Below are 24758 nucleotides of genomic sequence, written 5' to 3'. Positions count from 1 at the left end.
TTCTTCATGACCCTTTCTAAACTTCTGTGTTCTTGAGCAGTTTTTCACCCCACACCCCCCCACCCCAGGCCCACAGGTGGGTGCACTGCAGTGGTGAATGTCGTGATTGTCATTTACTGAACAGAACAGTGGAGCATCTCTTCCTAGAATCCCAGCACCTGGGGGGGGGGGGTGGAAAAGAAAAGATCATTAACATCACCACAATCAGAGCGAAAAAGAAGCAGCAGGGTAGGGACGGGGGAGAGAGAGAAAATACGTACCCGGTTAATCATCAGGCAAAAGCTTAAGCAACAGTTCCTGTACGCCCCTGACCTGCCAGAAAAAGAAAAGTTTATAGAATACTCTGTAATAAGAGGCCCAGGACAATGGAAAAAAAAAAAAAACATGATTAAGCAACAGGCCTACCATTAAATGATGCTGGATTTGCCACAAGCGAGAGTTGTTGTCCATGTAGCGCTCCTCGGGGTAGAGTTGCCACATGAGAGGTAGCTGGGAGGTGAGAAGGTGGCTTGGCCTGGCTGCGTCACCTAAAGGAACCTGAACTTGCTGAACTCGGGCCCTTAGGAAGCTCGTCTCCTGGTGGAGAGAAGCGATCACACAGAAAACCAGAGACTTCAGGATGGTGCGACGGATGTACTTGAAAGCAAAAAATCGATCAAGAAATCCGCAAAGGAGAAACAATTACCTCTTCCAGGACGGCCACCCATGTGCGCTGGTACTCGTCGCGGTAGACACCCTCTTGGTGAACCCAGAGGCGATCGGGTGGGGCCCCCACATCCTGTCCTGCCATCCTGGGCTTTGGGGTCCAATGCTAGCCCTGCTTTTCTCCACCTAAGCCTGCAGCACCCGTGCACAGGACACAGGTGTGACTTTGGGCCTTGGATTGAACACACCCATGAGCCAGGGGACCTGGTACTAGCAACCACCAACTAGAAGCCAACCTCTTTGACACCTACTTGCGCCATCTACACTGAACCCGGGGCATCTGAAGCTCGTGGCTGGTTTGGAACTCGGGGCGGAACCTTGGGTGAGGCTGCTGATGGCGAAGCACTCAAGAACTCGGGGAGGGAAGGGGTTCTGGGGGCATGTAGGAACAGTGCTACAGGAAGCCAGGGGTGGGGGGGTGGTCTCGCAGTCTTTGCATTCCACAAACAGCATCGGGCAAAATGTAGTGAGCCATGGAGTATGCACAGCAGTGCACAGAAGGACACACTTATTGGGGCAGGAAAGCAGTAGAACAGACGCATGCATGCCATCCGTCCCCAAGTAAAAGCCCTTTCCAAGCAGTTTCCATCTTAAAAGGTAAGACTGTGCAGGTCAAATCATGTAATCATGTGTGTGGCTTTCTAAATGGCAATCAGAATTTTGTTTTAGAAGGCAAATGACCTATTAAGCAGTTTTCTTAGAAAGCTTACTTATAGGGGCTAGGCATTTCCAAAAGGCAGTTTTCTTTTTAGGGAAAATACATAAGGTCATATCATGGAATGTTTCAGTTCCAAGAGACTCTGGGATCATGATGGTTAAGAGTTGAGAGACAGCAAACGAGAGTTACCCATCTCATTTCATTTTAATGCTTCGGGGTGTCACAGGAGCCCATTTTCCCACAGACGGGTGGCTTTACATTCTGTTTTCCCAAGTTAGAAAAGCAGAAAAGCTCACCTGCTCTTTGAGAGGTGTAAGCGAAGCACACCTTTGGGGCCAAATCTTCCATAACACACACTCAGCTCTACTGTAAGGATCCTCTGCCCACTTCTGGATCGGATTTCAGGGTCTCACAATAACTCGACCTGCACTTTGCAGGAATGAACCTTTGGGGGCCAGATTACAGCATCATGGGGTGGCTTCCCTGGATGTCTACATTGGGCAGGGTGCAGATATGCCATTGGGGGATCCACTACAAAAAAAAACAGAGGCCTTCTATTCCCTCTGGGTGACCATTAGGTAGGAGAGGGACTGCAATATGGCTTGGGAGGTTGCTAAACCCTCAAAATGAGACTGTCAAGAGCAAACAAGAAGCCAGAACACAGGGTGAAGTCTGAGAGGAGAACTAACTGAGCTGAACCCAGCCTTTGCCAGAACAAGCTGAGTCTGATTTGTTGTTTTTCCTTAACATTGTTGGTTTACGTTCACTGAAAGGTAGGTGGAAATATGTTTGAGAGAGGGAGGAAATGGTTTGAGTGGCGTGAATGATTTAAGAGCCTCACAGTTGCTTTGCCCATTGTACCCTGAGTGGGCCTGACTCTGAGCCTATTATATCTTTTGTCTTATAAGTAAGCGTTAGTTGCTCAGTCGTGCCTGACTCTTTGTGACCCCACGGATTGCAGCCCATCAGGCTCCTCTGTCCATGAGATTTTCCAGAGAATCTTCCCAACCCAGGGATCGAACCCGGGTCTCCTGCATTGCAGGCAGATTCTTTACCGACTGAGCTACAAGGAAAGCCCTTTGTCTTATATGGCTCTCTTATTTCAAACTCATTAAAGGCAGAATGCCTTCTCCTTAACCAAATCCCGATTTCTCTCGGTGGCAACACAGCCTCTCCGGATCCTGCAGACTCAAAACTTATGACTTTTCCTGGACTTCCTCCTCTTCTTCAGTGGGTACATCCCACCTGTCACCAATGCCAACCAGCGCCACTACCACTATTATTTGAGACCAACTTCACCCCGATACCAGACTCATTGTGTCTAGTGCTGTATCCATGTTCTCCCTGTCCAGTTCAGTTCAGTGGCTCAGTCGTGTCCGACTCTTTGTGACCCCATGGATGGCAGCACACCAGGCCTGCCTGTCCATCACCAACTCCTGGAGTTTACCCAAACTCATGTCCATTGAGTTGGTGATGCCATCCAACCATCTCATCCTCTGTTGTCCCCTTCTCCTCCTGTCCTCAATCTTTCCCAACATCAGGGTCTTTTCCAGTGAGTCAGCTCTTCGCTTCAGGTGGCCAAAGTATTGGAGTTTCAGCTTCAACATCAGTCCTTCCAGTGAACACCCAGGACTGATCTCTGTTAGGATGGACTGGTTGGATCTCCTTGCAGTCTCCCTGTCCACTCACCTATAATATGCCTTCCCAGGCCTCTCTGCCTATCTCAGTGCTATGACCTCAGAGGGTACATGTCTGCCTCCTTGATGAAAACATCTTGCTTCTGATGACTACTGAACATTTATGTCTAAAATTCACATTTTGGCCACTAATTATAAATCGCTTTGCATTTCGCTCTGCTTATTTCACAAGTCCTGTCCCCGCCCCACCCTGATATAGTATTATAAACACCTAGAGAGAAGGAATAACACAGTACTGGGCAGTACTGGGGCACTGTGAGCCTCAAATACTAGTCAGTGTTCCTGGGAGTGGATGGACATGGTTTGCTGAGTAGACAGACAAAAGGCCATATAAACATGGGTAGAGCGTGGTTCATTCTCTGGGTTGATTAGATAGCTGTTTGTTATTTTGTTCAAAGCCTTTTTTTCCATTTCGCAGACACAACTATTCTGCCTCTCTTCCCCATCCCCCACCACACAGCTTTGGAAAGGAGTGATCCAAGAAAAGGAAAACAGTAAACAGGAATGTCAAAAAGAGAGTCAAGTCAGCATTTTGATACAGAAGAAATCGGTGTGTTCCCCTGTCCCCCTTTAAAGTAGAAACCCAGTGTTGAGGGTTTTAGGGCCATCTCAACTTCACAGGTAGGTCCTGGCAACAACTAACAGATTGCCACACTGACATTTACATGTTTTGAAGGAAAAGCAAACATTTACTGGTTACCTTGACTTTGAAAGGAGATACTTCCAGCAGAATAGAGGGCCAACCAATTGGATGGGCTAAGTTAGGAAGAATCACTACCAAGAGGCCTGTGAACCTCTGCAAAATATTCTGAGAGGAAAGGCACCACATGTACTGCTGTGACCCACAGGACAACATGCTTGGCATCGGTGGGGTGAGCCTGGGGACAAGCCCCAGCACACAGCCCTGGACTCCCACTCGGAGACATGTGACGGCCCAGTGGAAGGCAATTGCAGGGATCAAGGGACTGAGAAGCTGCCCTGTGAATGCAAATCAACAAGAACCTCAGCTGGGAAACACAAAGTCTCAGTGAGAGGGATTAAGAGCAAAGCCCCCAGAATCACCAGAGAAGCCAATGGCACCCCACTCCAGTACTCTTGCCTAGAAAATCCCATGGACGGAGGAGCCTGGTAGGCTGCAGTCCATGGGGTTGCACAGAGTCAGACATGACTGAGCGACTTTCCTTTCATTTTCACTTTCATGCATTAGAGAACAAATGGCAACCCACTCCAGTGTTCTTGCCTGGAGAATCCCAGGGACGGGGGAGCCTGGTGGGCTGCCGTCTATGGGGTCGCACAGAGTCGGACACGACTGAAGCAATTTAGTAGCCCCAGAATCACAGGTTGTATGAATGGAACACAGTCTCCCTAAAGGTGATCCTTGGAATGCTGGCCCCTAATTTTTTCTTGGTCAAGTAAGTTTGGGAATCTTAGGGAAGCATAAAGCACCTAAGGATAATAAAAGCTCTGGCAAGTTATGCAGTCACGAAACTTTAACATTCCCCCCAATTTATCTGACTAGAGAACATTCTTCTCTGTATGACACTTGTGCATAAACTTCAGGGCCCTGTGAACTAAGATGAATCTCTGAAAACCTCAAGATAAACTTAGGTACAAAGTGCAATACAATACATGGAACATAACCCTGTTCCATTCAACTCAAGGAATACCACCAGATACAAATTCAAGTGGACTCAAACAAGTGTTTACAGGGACTTCCCTGGCAGTCCAGTGGTTAAGAGTCTGTGCTCCCAATTCAGGGCTCACGGGTTCCATCCCTGGTTGGGGAACAAAGGTTCCTGCATGCCTCACGGTGTGGCCAAAAAAAGTGTTTATATTCCTTTATTACCCATGAATGTAGGGCTTCCCTGGTGGCACTTGTGGTAAAGAATTCACCTGCCAATGCAGGAGATGCAAGAGACATGGGTTCGATCCCTGGGTGGGGAAGATCTCCTGGAGGAGGAAATGGCAACCCACTCTGGAATTCTTGCCTTGAAAACTCCATGGGCTGAGGAGCCTGCCAGGCTACAGTCCATGGGGTCGCAAAGAGTCAGACATGACTGAACGACTGAGCATACCCATGAATACACTAAAAAAGACTGCCCCCATGGGGGTTACCTTGATGGTAACCTGAATATGACCAGGGACCACACTGGCCTAGATAGAATATTTCTTAGTAAGGCAGTTTGTAAACTAAATAGATGATAGATCACAAAGAAGGACTTCCTTAGGTATGTAAGTAAAACCATTATTTTTCATGTATAGAATGAATTATTGTGTCTTTTAAAAAATTTACAATTTGGTTTAACTTCCAGGTGTTTGAACAGCTTTCAAACATGAATCAGTCGAATACACTTATTTTATTTGAAGTGAATTAATAAACTCATCTAATTACAATGAGTGAAGTTATTAATATCAAGAATGCCAGCCCTGGAGTCAGTCTGGTCTGTATATGAATGCTGGTTTTGCAACTTACTAGCTCTGTGACCTCGGATAAGTTAAGCTCTCTACACTCCAGCTTTCTAAAATGTTAAATGATAAAAGAACATATTGATCATGATTGTCAGCACTTACTTAGCAGTTTCTACATGTCTTATATATATTGACCCTTGACATCTTCACAATCACTCATTGGATACTACGATTACCTTCACTTAAAGATGACGGAAGTAAGGCACAGGGAAGTTAGCTAACTTGTATGAGGTAACACAGCTAGGAAGTTGCAGACGCCGGTTCCAACTGGGGCAGTTTACACATATGAGACAGAGATGCTTTGTAGTTTAGCACATAATAAACTTTGATATAAATATCGGTAGTTTTTTTTTTTCTACTCCAATTAAACTTTAGAGCTGTCTAATGCACCCATGAGCATTATAAAAGAGAATGTCAATGTTGAATGTGAGATTGAGGAACACCAACCATAGACAAAAGGTGTTTTTCTTCTCTTTTAGTGCTGCCTAAAAGTGGTTATAAACGGAAGAAGTCCCATCGGAAAACAATAATAACAGCCATTCGTGCACCATCAGCGCAGGGCACACTAGCCGCGAAGAGCAATTGAAAAGAATATATGCTGTAAAATCGAAGCTTAAGAGCAAAATCGGATAGGTCGAATGTAATTGCACACTTGAAATGTCGCCCCTGCTTCACCATGAGCAAAATGAATAGTGGAAGGATCTGCAATATGATTCTTAAACTTTAGGTAAACAACAGAGGTTGCTGGCATAGATGTTCCTGATAGTTCCACGGGACGTTGGCCCTATTTGTGGGGAGATTGGGGTTGGAACTGACTTGGGAGAAGAGCAAAGCATCAACACGTCCTCCAGCAGCACCCTGGGCGTGTTCCCTTTCCAGTACTGGCCTGTTCGCCTGGCTCCCACACTACACACGAAACCGGTCAAACCAACAGGCACTGACCGGCCGTAGCGGCAGCACAGCATAGATTGTCTTTGATTTAGACTCGTTCAAGAACCCGCGTGTAATTTCTAGCCTTGGCAGGTGGGAGATGCATACTTTCCCTTATGGCGTGTTTATCACACCTCCAAAGAAAATGACTTTTACGTATAATTTCACCGGGTCTGATATCACCGAGACAAGGCGAGCTGAGGAAACTCGTGCGTATCTGTGGCGATCTGAGACACATCTGACCTCGAATCGAAACTTGAAATCCCCTTTCCCTTTCCCTGTATCGAACACAGAGATACCTAAAAGCCTTCGGAGAAAGTAGCAGCCACCAAGCTTAGGAGTGATACTTTTCAGATACAGTGTAGCACTGTTTCTGCCAAGAGGTTACTCACATGAATATAGTGTTTCTTGGGCTAATTAATCCGCCTCAAGAGCAGCGAGGCTACAACTTCAGGTCACCCACCCCGGGCCACTCAAGCCGAGATCGGGACGTGAGCCCGGGGCGAGCCGAGGCGCATTCCGAGCCGAGGTCACCGAACCGAAGTTACCGGCCGGTTACCGGAAGTGGTCCAGTGAAAGAGTGGTCCCAAATTCAAGGCCCCTAACTTGGAAACAAAATAAAAGAAAACCTTAACTCGGGACCCAATTTCCAAAGAGCGTCCCCTGGGCGCGAGAAGGCCGGCGGGGGCAGCGATGCCGCTGGCGGGAGGTCCCCGGAGCGTGTAGGCCGCGCACGGCTCTTCTCGGCGGGAGGGCAAAATGGGCGCCGGCGAGCAGGAGGCGCTGGCCCGGTTGTCCGCCCGTTCCTCACACACCACGTCCGCCCGCGGCCCGACAGCGCCGCCTCCCTGCCGCCCCCCGAGCCCGGCCCCACGTCCTGCCGGCGGCCGGCCACCGCCCTCCGCCCCAACGGCCACGCCTGCCTCAACCGGCGCGGGCGTTTCCCAGGTGCCGCTGGGCCGGCCCCGCCCCCGCGTCACAAGCTCCGCCCCCGCGCGCCCGCCCGCCCCGCGCCCCAGGCCCCACCCCAGGCCCCGCCCCAAGGCCTGCCCCCACTCGCCCGCCCGCCCACCCACCCCGCACCCCAGGCCCCGCTCCCACGTCCCAAGCTCCGCCCCCGCGCGCCCTCCCGCCCCGCCCCGCCCCGCGCTCCAGGCCCAGCCCTCCACTGAACCCGCCCGGCCCGGCTGAGCGGCGGGTTGGCCAGGGCCGAGCTGGCCGGAGGCGGACGTGAGCGGGCCGGGCCAAGATGGCGGTGCAGGTGGTGCAGGCGGTGCAAGCGGTCCATCTGGAGTCAGACGCCTTCCTCGTGTGCCTCAACCACGCTCTGAGCACGGAGAAGGAAGAGGTGATGGGGCTGTGCATTGGGGAGGTAAGTCAGCCGACCAGCCCGGCCAGGACCCTGCTGAGCGGTCCCCCCACGTCCCCGGGCGGCTGCTGGCCGCGCCCAGGGCTCTGGAGGCCACAGGCCCCCTCGGCTCATCCTTGGATAGGTCCTCCCCCTTGCCTCTGCTCGCTGAAAGCTTCTGGAGCCTTCCACAAGCCCCCAGCGGTCCCCATCCAGCCTTTGGGAGCGGCGGGGGCGGGGGAGGGAAGATTTGCATTTTCTCCTGGGTGTGCTCAGTCCTGGCCGACTCTTTGCGACCCGGTGTATTGTAGCCCGCCAGGCTCCTCCGTCCGTGGCATTCTCCAGGCAAGAATACTGGAGTGGCTTGCCATTTCCTCCTCCAGGGGATCTTCCCCACCCAGGGCTCGAACCTGGCTCTCCTGCATCTCCTACATTGGTAGGCGGGTTGTACTGTGTGGCTTTTCTTTAGATCTGGAGTTACCACCCCAGTGACCAAACCCGCGAGTCAGACCAGAAAGAATCTGTTATAATGAGATGTATTAGGAAGCAGGCGTCCACGATTAGGGCCTTCACTGTTCCCTCTAGGAGTCATTTTGAGGGCATCAAATAACCTAAGACAGGTGAGGCTTTCCAAGAATCCCAAATTTCCGCTGTGTTAAATATTGCAGAGGGCGAAAGAGACCAAGCTTACTTGTTGATAATCCAAAGAGTTGTCCAGGCTTTCATGCTGGTGTACAGGAACCTATCACCCGATTTTCATTTTATCTGCATCGTGTACCTCTAATACAGTTAATGTGATCAATAATCTTTTCTGCTCTTTCCCACTCTAGTTAAATGATGACTTAAGGTAAGACTCTATTTGTTTATTCCTATCTTTTGATCTCTCTGTTACTGTTAACGCCAAATTATTACAGCTTTCCCAGTATTTTGGACTGGTTGTATTCTAACTTACCGTGATGACTCTGGAGCTCCCTCAATAACCCAGTTTCAATTCTACCCCACCTCTGAAAGTTGTTTTCCACCTGACTTTCTAGTTAGGAGGATTGGCAGTTGAGATATGGATGTGAAAAATATGGTTGCGGGAACCAAGATCCTAAGTGAAAGTTCTTTGGGGCAGATGGCTTGCATGGGAAGGGGCTGTGTCCCTCTATTAATCCATTTCTCTGTCTACATTGTCAGTGGCTTTCTGCCTCCCCCCTGGTGGACCCTACAGTGATCTCCAAGATCTCCAGCAGCTTGAATGCTTTTGGCGGTGAAAGCTTTGGGTTACCTTTATTGAAATGTCAAAGCATAGCAGAATTTCTCCTTGGCAAACTCAAGTGCTTAATATCCAACATTATAGGACTTTAGCTTTGATCATGAAAACTATGTGCTTGCCACTTAAGCATGTGTCTCAGACTCCTCCTAACAGTCATGAGCACAGCTCTATTCTCAGTTTATTTCCCTCCTCTTCCACTCTCTTTACTGTTTCATTGCAAAAACTGCTAATCCTGTTACTTTGCTTTGAGACCTTTTTTTTTTAATATTCCCAAGCTCAGTTCCTTTTTTTCTAATTTATCCCCAAAAGGAATGACCCCAAATTTACATATACTGGAACTGAAATGCGCACAGTTGCTGAAAAGGTACGTGTGCTCTCATTTTGCATGATGCAAACTTGCACTCGGGGATGGATTTCTGTCTGTTTGATGGTCTCAGCCAGGGATGAACCTGCTTCCTGCAGACCTTCATTTGTGGCTGGCAGTGGGGGGTGGGTGGGTGTTCTCTCTAGTAAAATCAGATGAAGAATCTCCTCACTAGGAATGGGACCTATTCTTCACAGGAAAGTTTTCCTACTCCATCGAAATGAGTAACTGCCATCAGCTCTCCTCCTTGCTGGCCTCTGCTGGGTTTGTGGCCCTTCTCCCATCTTCCTTGAGACTTTGGCTGGTTCGCATCCCTGTTATCTTTTTATCCCAAGTCCCAACAGTCACTCAGGCAACCCCTCTCTGCTTACAGGCAACCTGTCTGTACTTCTGCCCCACCTTTTCTGTTATTCTCCATTTTTGGTGGTCGAGTATCATGCTTCTCAACCTAATTGTGCTCTTCAGTTCAGTTCAGTTCAGTTCTCAGTCGTGTCCGACTCTTTGCGACCCCATGAACTGCAGCATGCCAGGCCTCACTGTCCATCACCAGCTCCCGGAGTTTACCCAAACTCATGTCCATTGAGTTGGTGATGCCATCCAACCGTCTCATCCTCTGTTGTCCCCTTCTCCTCCTGCCCTCATTCTTTCCCAGCATCAGGGTCTTTTTCCAATGAGTCAGCTCTTCACATCAGGTGGCCAAAGTATTGGAGTTTCAGCTTTAGCATCAGTCCTTCCGGTGAACACCCAGAACTGATCTCCTTTAGCTCTAGGACCAGTTAATTTCCCCCCCAGTGTGTTGCAGACCACCACTTCTGTAAAATACAATAAAAGTGAATTCTGTCCTCCCATGAAGCAGATGATGAAGGTGATAAAAGCTATCAGGCAACAACTCCATCTAATTATTATCTGCACAGTCCTCTCCATGTTAAACCACTTTGCCTTGCTTCTTCTCATAATTAGGAAAGAAATCTACACCTGTCTAAAGCTGTAGCTTCTTCACAGACCTTGCTTCTCAAATATCCTTTCTCTCTTTTGAGTCTTCAGCCTGTTCCTGTGATCTGGCTTTTTTCCCTTAGAATACAGCTGTGCTTCAATTACTGTCTTTTTCAGAAAGGATGGAAAAATAACATCTCAGTTCTCTCTGTTCCTGTAGTTAACTGCTTTTGTGTCCTTCCTTTAATATCTGTGTCCACCTATTCCTTCCTTCTCTCCCTCTCATCATTTATGGAGTTTTCCTCCTCTGCCTCAAATATGGTATTCTCCGAGTTTCTGCCTTTACCTCCTCTTCCCAGAATGTCCTCTTGGCCAACATGAACTTCTCTATGGCTTTACCTTAGCAGACATTGAGGTTAGACAGATCTGTCTGCAAACACTTTCTCTGATACTTATGGTGTGACTTTGGGCATGTGACTTCACATCTGTGAGCTTTGCTTTCCTTATCTCTAAAACAGGGATAATAATAGCTGCCAGCTTCCTAGAATTGAGAGAGTTGGATCTATGTAATAATGTGTGTAAAACATCATCTGCAGAATGGGTATTCCAGTAGTACCAACCTCCCTGGGTTATGGGGAGAGTTCAATTAAGTTAATCCATGAAAAGCACTTTTCCAAATGCCTGACACGTGGTGGGTAGCCAGTAAATGTTGGCCATTCTGACTGGTTGCTAATGCTTGGTAGATGCTAGTTAGTATAAATTACCCCATGCTCCAGAACTTCATAGTCCACTGCCTTCTGGACATCCATGTTTAGTGTTCAAAACTTTCCTCTTCCCCAAACCCTCTCCTCCAACATTCCTCCTACCATAGTAGTTCCCATACCTAGCCGCATCTTGGAATTATGCAATAGTCGCTACAGAATCCCAATTCCGACTTGGTTTTTGGTGAGACCTGTGTTGCGGCTGTCTGCAAAGCTCCCCAGGTGATTCTCACGTGCAGCCACATTTGGGAACCACAGCGTCTCCACGGTCTCCTTGCCGGGAGTCTGTCCTCCCTGTAGGCTTTTCTTGTGACTGCTTAGGATGTGATCTTTTGAGAACAGCACTCTGCTACAAGTCTGCTGAAAAGGCAGTGGGTTTTCTATTTTTTTTTTTTTTTTTTTTAGGATGAAGTCTTCTTAGTGAATCAGTCAGGATCTTTCCTGACCTCATATCTGTTTCTCTCCTTACGTGTCTCTAGGTGGGTTCAAGTTCTAACCATGGCAAGTGATGTCAGTTTCCAGATGATGCTGTGCTGTTTCACTTCTTCTGTCTGCTGGGTATTATGTCTGGACTGCTTGCTTATCCTTCTCTGTTTGGCTGACTCCCTTTCCCTTGTGGTTCAGTGCAGATGCCTTAAAGGAACCTGCCCTGACTTGTAGCATATCGATTAGGGTACATCAGGGATGTTGTCTTTGAGTTGTTGCCCTGCCTGTCTCTCTTCCTGGATGTGACTACTGTATCCTGTTTATCTTTGTATACTTTAGCCCTCATGCAGTGCCTCACATGTCGTACAGACTTGATAAACACATTTTGTTTGAATTAGCATACCTCCCCTGCAGTAGGAAATTAGGGTTACCTGCCCAGGATCCCTGGAGTGCCATGCAGGGGTGCAGACTTGCTGGAAAGGGCCAGATAGTAAATATGTTTAGCGTTGGGGGCCATACAGTTTCTGCTGTAGTTCCTCAGCTCTGCCAGTGTGGTCCAGAAGCAGCTACTGGAAGATAAATGAATGAACATGGCCAGATTTGGCCCGAGGGAGACCAGGCCAGCCATAGGTTGCTGACCTTTGATCTGTACGAAGGCAGAAGTGTAGAAGGAACTGGGAAAGGGTAGGGGCTGATCTAGTCCAGCTGGAATATCATCTTTCCTGTGTGACTATGACCATAACAGTCTGTTCCTCAATCCCTTCAGTTCCTTGTGACTTTCGGAGACATCTGTCAGTCCTCTGTGACCTCTGTGCTTATTTTGTTTTCTTTTTGAGACCTGGGCTGGTCTCACCACCCTATGCTAAACCTCTTTTTTTCATTCCTCTTGGGCACTAAACCTTTCTCTTAGTAGAGAAAGAGAAAATTCACCCTGGGCAGCAACTCCTGTTAAAATAGTTTAATGATGTAATTTGATTTTTTCAGAGTCCATGTCCTCATCTTGAATTCTCTGTCAGTTTGTACCATGCACATTCGATATGAAACTTCATGAGTTGAGCAACCTTATCTGTCTAGTTATGTTGGCATGGAATATCTTTTTCCATCCATTTATTTTTAGCCTTTCTGTGTACTAATATTTGAAAGTGTGTCTCTTACTGGCAGCCTGTAGTTTTTTTTGAAAAAAAAATCTAATCTGATAGTCATTTGAACTATACTGTTTAGTCCAAATACATTTAATGTAATTATATATATATAACATGCACACCAGACAGATCTATAGATATATATGTTATAACTGTCATATTTTTGCTTTCTATTTGACCTTCTTTCTTTTTTTTTCTTTTTCTCGCCTTCCTTGCCTTCTTTTGGATTCATCAGTATATTATTTCCCTGGGATCCTCCATTAATTAGATATAACATTTTTTACTCTTTTTGTTGTTATTATCCTACATATTGCAATAGGCATTCTCGATTTGTTAATCTAATACAAATTACTGTTCTTAATATTTCCCTGATAACAGTATAACTTTGAACATTGAAATTTCATTTACATCCTCCCACCTTTTGGATTACTATTTGTGTGGATTTTATTGATATGCTATTTAAGCCCCACATGACATTGTCATGCTGTTCTGTACAGTTAGCTGTATTTGTATTTACTCATATTTTACCCTTTACACTGTTCTTTACTTTGTCATACCTGAGATTTTCCTTTCTCTTTTTAGCGTTTCTGTGCTGATAATGATCTCTCAGTTTTTTTGCACATGAAAATGTCACCCATTCTCTTTATACTTGGTTGTTTCTGTTCCAAAGTCAGCTCTTGCCTTGTTGCTCCTTGGAAGGTTGAATTTATTTCTGTCTCTAGTTTGATTTTCTTTTCTTTTTTGTGTTAAAGGTAACATTGGTTTATTTGGCTGCACTGGGTCTTAGTTGTGGCATGTGGGATCTTTAGTTGTGGCCCACTGGATGTTTTTCATTGTGGCATGTGGAATCTTTAGTTGCACCATGTGAACTCTTAAGTTGCAGCATGTGGTATCTAGTTCCGCAACCTGGGATTGAACCCAGGCCCCCTGCTTTGGGAGTGCAGAGTCCTAGCCCCTGGACCACCAGGGAAATTCCCTGATTTTCTTTATTGTATACTTTGTGCCTGCCAGATACTGTACGGTGGCTGGGGTTAGAAATAACTAAAACATGTTGCTTGCCCTTAAGGAGCTTGTGTTCTAGTAGTTGTTGTTGTTCATTTGCTAAGTTGTGTCCAACTCTTTGTGATCCTATGGACTGCAGAACGCCAGGCTCCTCTGTCCTCCACTGCCTCCTAGCGTTTGCTCAAATTTCATGTCTCTTGAAACGCCAATACTTTGGCCACCTGATGCAAAAAGCTGACTCATCGGAAAAGACCCTGATGCTGGGAAAGACGGAAGGTGGGAGAAGGCAACAACAGAGGATGTGATGTTCTGGTAGTTCAGCTCAGTCACTCAGTCATGTCCAACTCTTTGTGACCCCCATGGACCGTAGCACGCCAGGCTTCCTTGTCCATCTCCCAGGGTTTACTCAAACTCATGTCCACTGAGTCAGTGATGCCATCCAGCCATCTCATCCTCTGTTGTCGCCTTCTCCTCCTGCCTTCCATCTGCCCCAGCATCAGGGTCTTTTCCAATGAGTCAGCTCTTCGCATCAGGTGGCCGCTGAATTGGAGTTTCAGCTTCAGCATCAGTTCCTCCAATGAATATTCTGGACTGATTTCCTTTAGGATAGCTTGGTTGAATCTCCTTGCAGTCCAAAGGACTCTCAAGATTCTTCTCTAACACCACAGTTCAAATGCATCCATCCTTCACTGGTCAGCCTTCTTTATGGTCCAACTCTAGTAGAGGAGGAGATTGTCAACAAATAGAACACATGTAAGCTCTAGTAGATATGTGTGTGCAATAAGCGAAGTTGTGTGGGAGCAGAGAGGGACTCATTCTTTATAGGATGAGCAGAGAATTTAAAGTCTATGAAAGAGTTCATGAGGTGAAAAAAAAAGGCATGAAAAGGAACCACAGGTGAAGCACAGTAGCCGCACATGCCTTAAGGCTGCTTTGCTGCACAGTATAGGGTCTATCACTTACTTCAAATGTCTCAGATTTCACCCTTGTCCTTGCAGTGTCTGGCAATTCCATACCCACCTGTTCTCCTGAAACTCTTCAACCATTTCATCATTCTGCCTTTGACCCCTCTGTCTTCCTTCCTCATTCCTTTTACTGTACCCCATCCTAAACCATGGGTACACCCCGGAATTCACCCTGGACCTCTGTTCCCTGTCCTCAAATAATTCCTTGCCTTGATTTCCAGACTCTCATCTGAGTTCAGCTCATCTGAAAACGCTCTCATCTTCCCTCTCCTAGACCCTTTCTAAGCTTAGATGTGCCTCCTCTGTTCTGAGTTTCAACCTTGACAGTTTCCTGGCCTGCATCACTTAGGCTGCATAAGCTCCAAAATCTTGCAGATTCTTCTTAATGATTCTCCAGTCTGTTTCTTCCATCTTGGACATACACACAGGCTGGTACTTTACGGTCAAGCGATCTGAAATAGTCTCCTTCCTTGGATGTCATCCTGCAGACCATGGCTTGCTACCTGAGACCTTGTATATTTCCATCTAACATTTCTCAGCCTGTCTGCCATTCCACCTCAAGTTCTTGATTTCAATCAGTTGGCCAGTTTGTCTCCCAAACATCTTACTGACATTGATTTGGCATCTATGGAAATTCTGTCTATTTGTGTGCATACACACAACAATTAGGAGATAAGATACACTCGGCTGCCTTTTCTGGAAAGCTTTCTTATCTTTTTTTTTTTTTTTCAATATAAATGACTCGTTTTCTCTGCACTTCTGTAGCATTTATTTACTGCATTATTTTAATGTAGTTTCATGTATGATTCTTGCTGTGAAACCACATGTTAGGTGGTCGGCGCTCAGCCTTGTATTTTTGCACATAGTTGGAAATCAAATGATTATTACTTGATTGTTGCGAAAGTCCTCCCTTGATGTAAATCTCACATTTTGTTTGGAAATGTATATATTGAGTTTGGATATATTTGAAACATTCCATCATGCATGAGAAAAATCCCAGTTTTCTAAGATGGCAACTTTTTAACCTGATAGTGTAATACAATGTGTCCTCTAATTGCAGGAGGAGATAATTATTGGAGAGAGACAGAAGTAAACATTTCTGTGGATTTTCCTGTAGGTTGACACCGTCAGAATTGTTCATATTCATTCTGTCATCATCCTACGACGTTCTGATAAGAGGAAGGATCGCGTAGAAATTTCTCCAGAGCAGCTGTCTGCGGCCTCAACAGAGGCAGAGATATCCTTATTGGTCAGTAAGAAGCGTTTATGTGCTCTGAGGCTTCCAGGTTCCTCTGTTTGCTCCTTTTCTGCCTGATGTCTGTTTCCTAGTTCTCATATTTACCCCTTAGATCCAGTTGCTTGGTTAAGTGATCAGATGGGGCATTTGCTTCCCACAATTCTGGATTCCACAGGTCAACCATAACAAGTCAAATTTGCATTGGTGGTTTTAGTAATTTATCATTCCTTTGGAATAAGTTAATCTTCTAGTCAATTGAAAAGTAATTTTGAAAACTAGAAAACATGCATGGTAGAAACTTTTAAAAGGTATAATAGTGTATACAAAATAAGTATTTCACTCCAGCTTCCATGCCCCATTTCCCCAAGCATTCCTCCCTGGACATAACCAGGACTATCACGTCTTCATGTGTCTTTATGGTTGAATTCTTTGCATACAGAAACATATAAGAATGTTTTCTTTTTTACAAAGTTTTGAATACATACGGTAGCTGTAATGATACATAACAGTGTACCTAGAGAATTGTCCACCGATATAGAGATACCTCACTCTTAAGCCTGCATAACACAGCCCTGGATGGTTGGGGTGACCTCATGAAGATGTTGAGGTTATTTTCAGTCTTTTACTGATGGTGCTGCAGTAGAAGCATGGATCCCCAACCACCAGACCACCAGGGAATTCCCTAAAAAGTCATCTTAGACTTAGTTATGTAGAAAGGCCTGTTGGGTTTCAGTGTAAGACATTTGCAGGAAAATGAACCACCAACAGAAGGGGACAGATTTTTCTTTTCAGCTGAGTTCTTATCTCAAGTTAGAGCCTCAGATAGTTACAGCACGTGGGCTTAGTTGCTCAATGGCATGTGTGATCTTCCCGGATCAGGGATCGATTCTGTGTCTCCTGCACTGGCAGCCAGATTCTTCACCACTGAGCCACCAGGGAAGCCCCCACATGACTTTTTCAAAATTTTGCACTTCTTAAGAGAATGAGGATAGGTTGGACCAGAGAGAGAATGGAGGATTACTTAAGTTAATCATGTGACATCCAAATACGTAGCTAAACTGGATTAAGAGGCTATAACCGTATCCAAGAATGGAAACCAAACGATTTCTGCTTTTTTTTAAAAAAAGGAAACACCTTCGTCTTTAGATGAAAAGTGTGGGAAATTTTGGTATTGACCTTTGACCTTTTTAGACTTGTTGACATTAAATTGTAATGGGTTTATTTGAAACTTAAGATGCTCTCTGAGCCCTTATTAGCAGCATGGATTTTGTTTCCACAAGTTGAAAATACCTTGACAGACACACAGGTTGGCTGAACTGACGGGTCGCCCCATGAGAGTTGTGGGTTGGTATCACTCCCATCCCCATATAACTGTTTGGCCTTCACATGTTGGTAAGTATTCTGGGGTTGCAGTGTTTATTGTTTTTAGAAATGAATATCATTTTTCCTTCTCCGCTACATGGCTTATGGTTTCTCCAGGGGATCTTCCCGATGCAGGGATCAAACCCTGGTCTCTAGCATTGCAGGCAGACTCTTTACCATCTGAGCTACCAGGGAAGTACTCTCTTTAAGCAGATGTCCTTATTTTCATTTTGCAATTTTAAAGGTACTGATTTATGTCATATCAATTTGTTGTTCACAGAGATAAAATTTCAGCGCTCCATTTTGATACTGCTCAGGAAATCAGGACTAAAACCTGGTAACTGGCTGATATCCAAATATAATCTTATCACTAATAATAAATAAACTGTAACTGAAAATTGCTGATTGTGCCTGTCCAGTACACTCCCATTTGGAAGAATCAAAGATGTGAAGGGGGACATTTACAAACTTGATGTTTACCTTTTCTCTTCAACATATATATCATCCTAGCTCTTGGTGCTCTGAACCTACCTTCTCACCCCTATGATTAGTATAATTTAACAAAATTGTTTTTTCTCCTTTGATTTTTATCCCTTGTCTCTAATCGTGGTCATCTTTTGTCTGTACCTGACTCTTTGGAAAGATGTAGAATAACTTAACTTGCAGAAATGAATGTTTTCTCCTCTACCCCGTGAGTTAGAGGTCTCCCCCCTCACGTCAGTGAGGAGTAAGCAGAGCTGAGGTTTGAACCAGATCTGTCTCCTAGGTCTGTGGTCTCTCCACTGTGAGGTTCTCGTCCTAGCCATAGTCATCAGTGGATTAGAACACTTCTGTGTTCATCTACCCCGTGACATGAATTCCCCCAAATTAGGAGTCGTGGTTCTTCATGTCATGAAGGCTACCTCTCAGTCACCTGGAAGAGCTTTTCTAAAATGTACCTGCTCTGAATTTATTTCCTCACCCTGTTTGTTATTGCCACAATACCAGAGAGTGGATCGAAACAGTTTGTTCGATGGAAGAGAAAAAGTTGGAAGCTGGAACCTGTGGCAATAAGAATAGTGCTATTTTTAACTTTGATTTTGACATAATTTCAGACTTGAAGTTGATAAAATAGTACACAGAATTCCTGAATACTCTTCCTCTAGATTTGCCAAATGTTAACATTTTGAAACATTGTATATGCATGTGTGTGTGAGAGTAAGTTGCAGACCCTAATCCCCCTTTACCCCTAAGTACTCTTTTGGTGTGACTCTCTTAAATACAAAGAATTCTCTTACATAGTCACAGTGTGCATTTATCAAAATTGATAAATTAATATTGATATCCTACAATTATTGAAATTACTGACATCGTTCAAATTTTTTCATTGGCTTATCGAACTGAGCACCTGGAATTTGCTGCATGCTGGCAACTGTTACAGTATTTGCAACTATTTACGTTGTATTAGGTATTATATTAGAAGAAAACTGCAACCCACTCCAGTATTCTTGCCTAGAGAATCCCAGGGAGAAAGAGGCCTGGTGAGCTGCCATCTGTGCAGTCGCACAGAGTCAGACACGAGTGAAGCAACTTAGCAACAGCAGCAGAAACAGGTATTATATTAATAATAGATAATTTAAAGTATATGGGAGGATGTGCCTAGGTTATATGCAAATATTGCACCATTTTATTGAAGAGACTTGAGCTTCTGCAGATTTTGGTATCTGCCCTGGGAGTTGAGTGTCCTGAAACAAATCCCCTGCAAATACTGAGGGATGACTCTATATGGCATTTTTGTCGCATGCTTATTATAATACCGAAAAGATGCCACAGTATTCATCAGTAAAACTCTTTTAAGGACAAAGAGAGAGTACAATTGAATATCTAAAGTTGCAGGGCGGACACCATTTGAATGATTAACAAGAAGAATCCATTAGGTCTCTCAACTGCCATCTCAAATGGGTTTGTATGGTCGAACTGTGAGTAGAAGTAAAGAAAAAATCATCTCCCAGCTAAACTGCTGTATACAGCTTATCTGCAAACAGCCATTTCAGAATTGAGTCAAACAGTGGCCCTGTATTAGCAGGCCTTGGGAAAAAAATGAGTGATGAATTTTTAAAAAAGGTTGATTTAAAGTATGTACAGTACATACATTTCATAGGGAAAGAATCCTTAGCTATGTTAACAAATGAAAAGAGTAAATGACATTTTTTTTTTCCATTCAAGAAAAGGAAGAGAGAGAGAAGGCCGTGAGAATGGGGTGTGTTTGTGTGTAACAAGAATTGTAATGCTGTCACGCCTACTCCTTACCCCATTGTAGTCTGGCTCCTAGCCTATTACTGTTGAAGTGGATGTACCAAAGTCACCAAAGACATCCAAGTTGAAAATCTAGGAAACATTCTAAGTCTCCATATTATGTAACAACCACTCTCTACTTCTTGAAACACTTTTCAGATAATCATGAGGGCTGTGTGGCTCTTAAGGGAAGAAACTAAGCCCACTCAGAGCTGAAAGGCCTCCTCCCAGACAAGACAGCTACTAAGTAGCAGAGTCAGTATCTGAACAGAGGTTTCTGTGAATTGGGGGCCTTGGATTCCCCAGGGTCTGCTTTGTCAGGTGAAGTGGGAATGCTATTTATGAAAATAGGAAATGGAAAAGGAAGCTTAAGTTTGGTGGTGAGGAAAGAGACAATTGAGTTACATCGTACCCGTGCAACTAACTTACCCAAATTTTACCTAAAGGGCATGGTTTCCAAGGGGCTTCCCTGGTGGCTCAGATGGTAAAGAATCTGCCTGCCATGCAGAAACCTGGGTTCAATCCCTGGGTTGAGAAGATTCCCCTGGAGAAGGGAAAGGCTACCCACTCCAGTATTCTGGCCTGGAAAATTCCATGGACTGTATAGTCCATGGGATTGCAAAGAGTCAGACACGACTGAGCGACTTTCACTTACTTACTCACGGTTTACAAAAGAAAAAGAGAAGCAGTTGAAATACCGCAGCCTATATCATAAGTCGCATGAGACTTGGCACTGTTTTTAAGTCACTGTTACATTCGATTTCCTGTCTCTGGAAGTGCATAGTAAGAGGAGAAATGTGACTGTAGGTATGTTCTTAATTTTGATACCTGCTCAATTGTTTTGTAAGAAATGAAGCACTGTTAGAGTGATGTCATTGTTAGTTAATTTATCACCAAAGTTGCTGGATCCCATCAACCTCCCATGACAAACATAGGCTGTGGTTTTAATTAAGCAGTTTTCTATAACCAGTCAATTAAAACATTTACATTTTCCTTTTTTTTTATTTTACAAATAAATTACATTTTCCTAAACAAACATTTTCTTCTAGAAATTACAAGTCAATGCTCCTGAGAATCATCAACAGTTTTTTTTTTTTTTTTTTTTTTTATATATTACATTTCCATACTCTTCTTAGCAAACTGACTAAGATGGAAACTCTGTTGGGACAAGAGCCAGAATAAGTGAAGGCAGAACCAAAATTTTATTATAATGGGATGGCTAACTCAGGGCTTGTATTCTAAAGACAAATTGTGCATATCATCTCTCATCCTCTGTCATTTACTCTCAACTTGCCTGAAACAGAGACCACAGGCCCCAGAATAAAAGTTTTTAAGAGAACGAGAGATTATATATGTGATTGTTTCACACCAGGAAATGGGAAGTGGCATTCTGTTGTGCCTTGAGACCCTCTGATGCTGAAAGAAAAACTGGACAACACAGTTGCAAGAAGTTCTCTTAGACTGCCATCCTTTAGACTAAAGTGTATCTTTTGGGTTCGGCCTTCTGGTTGTAATTGACGAAGAATTAAGGTTATCTGATGAGAACACATACATCAAGGTAAAGGGTGAAGAGTTTTTATGTTTTAAGGTGCATGATTAGACCTCATGGAGAAGGTAACAGGGGATCCAAAACCTGCAGGAAGTAAGAATGGGCCTTGCAAATATCTTGGGGAAGAGCATCCCAGGCAAAGAGGAATAGTCACTGCAAAGGCCCCGAGGACGAGCATGGCTGGAGTATGTGATAAAAAGCAGGAACACCAGTGTGGTTGGAGCTGAGTGATCGAGGGGGACACTGGTGGGAAGTGAGGGTGGGGAGGTGATGGGGGGGACTATGTGAAAGGTTGCTGCCACGAGCCATGACTGACCCCAGGATGCGTGGCCCCCAGACCAGAGGAAATCGATCCAGGGCCAGTGATGAGGCTTGATCACTCAGAGCTTTTTGTGTATAATACAGCGTTATTAAAGTCTAAAAGAGACGGAGAAAGCTTCTGATGCAGACATCAGAAGGGGGCAGAAAGAGTGCCTCCTTGCTACTTTTTAGCAAGGAATTATATACCTATTTTCCAGTGGTCATGTATGGATGTGAGAGTTGGACTATAAAGAAAACTGAGCACTGAAGAATTGATGTTTTTGAACGGTGTTATTGGAGAAGACTCTTGAGAGTCCCTTGGACTGCAAGGAGATCCAACCAGTCCATCCTAAAGATCAGTCCTGAATGTTTGTTGGAAGGACTGATGTTGAAGCTGAAATGCCAATACTTTGGCCACCTAATGCGAAGAACTGACTCATTGGAAAAGACCCTGATGCTGGGAAAGATTGAGGGCAGGAGGAGAAGGGGACAACAGAGGATGAGATAGTTGGATGGCATCACTGACTCAATGGACATGAGTTTGGGTAAACTCCGAGAGTTGGTGATGGACAGGGAGGCCTGGCGTGCTGTGGTTCATGGGGTTGCAAAGAGTTGGACACGACTGAGCGACTGAATGAAACTGAACTATATACCTATCAGCAAGTTGCTAATCAGAGAAAGGAAACCAAAACAGAGCGGCACCAGGCACCTCACCCACAACATGCATCTTGGGATCATACTGGCAAAGGGTGATTCATCCCTGGGCCATAAAACAATTGCCAAGAATCTTGAAGATGGGCCAGTGTCCAAGCAGATATATAGTTCCTTATGATAGCTTCAGAAAGACACTTCCGTGAGAAAAATGCATTGCTGAGCTCAAGGTTTGAGATGGAGTTAAGTTCACGCAGAACCAGGTGTTGCCATGACAACACAGGATGAGAAGTTTGTTTCCTCCTGCCATTTGGGGACCTCTGACCTCCCTACTGAGGCCATGAACACTCTCCCCTGGAAGGATGGAGTTGCTGCTGATTGAGAAGGGGATGCATTTGGGATAGCAGATCCTGTGGAGGAAATCCAATCTGTGCTTTCAGACATGTTGAGTTGCAAATATGTGGTAGGCAAGTGACGCTCACCTAGTCTGGCTTTTGGCCCATAAATCATCTATGTCAGGAGTTCCCTTTTCACTTAGGAAGATGGTAGGTAGAAGTCCCGATCCAGATAAAAAGGTATAAATGAAAGTATCTTTAAGAACATCTGAGCCTCAGTGGTGGCTCAGAGGTTAAAGCGTCTGCCTGCAATGTGGGAGACCTGGGTTTGATCCCTGGGTCAGGAAGATCCCCTGGAGAAGGAAATGGCAACCCACTCCAGTATTCTTGCCTGGGGAATCTCATGGACGGAGGAGCCTGGTGGGCTACAGTCCACGGGGTCACAAAGAGTCAGACACGACTGAGCGACTTCACTTTCACTTTCTTTAAGAACATCTAAAACAAGGTAAGTGGGCATAAGGCACCAGATGAAACCATGCTCTCTGCACCGTTTTGCTGGATCTTTTGTATCCATAAATAGTGGTCTGAAGGCTTTAGACCTTTCATCTTGGCCTCTGTTCAGTGTTTGGTAATTTTTAATCCTTTCAAACGTTATTTGGTGTTTATGATTTCCTTTTCAAAAATTACATAACCATTTAGTGAGATTTTGTTTCTATTGCCTGGAATGCAGTGTTTAATTCTACTGTAGTCACTTTTTAGAAAAAAAAAAAAACTTTTTTATTTTGTATTGAAGTATAGGCGATTAACATACAATGGTGTGATAGTTTCAGGTGGACTGCAAAGGGACTCAGCCATACATATACATGTATCCATTCTTCCTCAAAGCCCCCTCCCATCCAGGCTGCCACATGACATGGAGCAGATCCATGTGCTATACAGTAAGTCCTTGTTGGTTATCCATTTTAAATACAGCAGTGTGGACATGGCCATCCCAAAGTCCTTAACTATCCCTCCCCCTGTCCTTTGCCCTGGCAGCCATAAGTTTGTTCTCTAAGTCTGTGAGTCTGTTTCTTTTTTTATTTTAAGTTTTTATTTTGTATTGGGGTATAGCTGATTATACCATCAGTTCATTTCAGTCCCTCAGTCATGTCCGACTCTTTGCGACCCCACGGACTGCAGCACACCAGGCCTCCCTGTCCTTCACCAACTCCCAGAGCTTGCTGAAACTCATGTCCATTGAGTCGGTGATGCCATCCAACCATCTCATCCTCTGTCATCCCCTTCTCCTCCCACCTTAAGTCTTTTCCAGCATCAGTGTCTTTTCAAACGAGTCAGCTCTTCGCATCAGGTGGCCAAAGTATTGGAATTTCAGCTTCAGCATCAGTCCTTCCAGTGAATATTCAGGACTGATTTCCTTGAGGATGGACTAGTTGAATCTCCTTGCAGTCCAAGGGACGCTCAAGAGTCTTCTCCAACACCACACTTCAAAAGCATCAATTCTTTGGTGCTCAGCTTTCTTTATGGTACAACTCTCACATCTACACATGACTGTTGGAAAAACCATAGCCTTGACTAGACAGACCTTTGTTGGCAAAGTAATGTCTCTGCTTTTTAATATGCTATCTAGGTTGGTCATAGCTTTCCTTCCAAGGAGTAAGTGTCTTTTAATTTCATGGGTGCAGTCACCATCTGCAGTGATTTTGGAGCCCCCCAAAATAAAGTCTGTCACTGTTTGCACTGTTTTTCCATGTATTTGCCATGAAGTGATGGGACCAGATGCCATGATCTTAGTTTTCTGAATGTTGAGCTTTAAGCCAACTTTTTCACTCTCCTCTTTCACTTTCGTCAAGAGGCTCTTTAGTTCTTCACTTTCTGCCATAAGGGTGGTGTCATTTGCATATCTGAGGTTATCGGTATTTCTCCCGGCAATCTTGATTCCAGCTTGTGCTTTCTCTATCCCAGGGTTTCTCATGGTGTACTCTGCATATAAGTTAAATAAACAGGGTGACAGTATACAGCCTTGGCATACTACTTTCCTGATTTGGAACCATTATACCTTGGGCTGATAATATAGCTGATCATACCATATGGGAAGACTATAGCCTTGACTATATGGACCTTTGTCAGCAGAATAATGTCTCTGCTTTTCAACACACTGTCTAGGTTTGTCATAGCGTTTCTGCCAAGAAACAGGTGTCTTTGATTTCATGGCTGCAGTCATCATCCCCTTATGTTTGGCATGCAGTAATGGGGCTGGAGAAGGCAATGGCAACCCACTCCAGTACTCTTTCCTGCAAAATCCCATGGATGGAGGAGCCTGGTAGGCTGCAGTCCATGGGGTCGCTAAGAGTCAGACACGACTGAAGCGATTTAGCAGCAGCAGCAGCATTGG

General features: G+C 44.9%; 2 protein-coding genes across 2 annotated transcripts in view; one reads left to right on the top strand and one right to left on the bottom strand.

Moving 5' to 3' along the window:
• Nucleotides 1-67: 67 nt before the first annotated feature.
• MTCP1 (mature T cell proliferation 1) lies at nucleotides 68-7278 on the bottom strand. The gene is made up of 5 exons (XM_052663402.1): nucleotides 6852-7278; nucleotides 686-837; nucleotides 406-576; nucleotides 261-312; nucleotides 68-158 (listed from the first exon to the last, which is right to left on the bottom strand). The coding sequence occupies exons 2-4, from the start codon at nucleotides 788-790 to the stop codon at nucleotides 265-267; spliced, it is 324 nt and encodes a 107-aa protein (XP_052519362.1). The 5' UTR covers nucleotides 791-837; nucleotides 6852-7278; the 3' UTR covers nucleotides 68-158; nucleotides 261-264.
• Nucleotides 7279-7696: 418 nt separating this feature from the next.
• Nucleotides 7697-24758, top strand: part of BRCC3 (BRCA1/BRCA2-containing complex subunit 3) — a 77975-nt gene continuing 60913 nt past the window's right edge. Inside the window, exons 1-5 of the mRNA XM_052663080.1 lie at nucleotides 7697-7831; nucleotides 8638-8654; nucleotides 9375-9429; nucleotides 15776-15895; nucleotides 17200-17287. Coding sequence (XP_052519040.1) covers nucleotides 7709-7831; nucleotides 8638-8654; nucleotides 9375-9429; nucleotides 15776-15895; nucleotides 17200-17287 — 403 coding nt within the window. The 5' untranslated portion in view covers nucleotides 7697-7708. The remainder of the gene's footprint in view (nucleotides 7832-8637; nucleotides 8655-9374; nucleotides 9430-15775; nucleotides 15896-17199; nucleotides 17288-24758) is intronic.

This window comes from Budorcas taxicolor, chromosome X, assembly GCF_023091745.1.
Source record: "Budorcas taxicolor isolate Tak-1 chromosome X, Takin1.1, whole genome shotgun sequence".
Lineage (NCBI taxonomy): Eukaryota > Metazoa > Chordata > Mammalia > Artiodactyla > Bovidae > Budorcas > Budorcas taxicolor.
The sequence above is the reverse complement of the archived record's forward strand: the minus strand, read 5'-3'. Positions and strand labels throughout refer to the sequence as shown.

Coding starts and splice junctions, on each gene's coding strand:
- MTCP1 (XM_052663402.1), bottom strand. CDS start 790: ATGGCAGGACAGGATGTGGGGGCCCCACCCGATCGCCTCTGGGTTCAC. Junction 577..685: donor GGGTGGCCGTCCTGGAAGAG/GTAATTGTTTCT, acceptor TCTCTCCACCAG/GAGACGAGCTTCCTAAGGGC. Junction 313..405: donor AAATCCAGCATCATTTAATG/GTAGGCCTGTTG, acceptor TTTTTCTGGCAG/GTCAGGGGCGTACAGGAACT.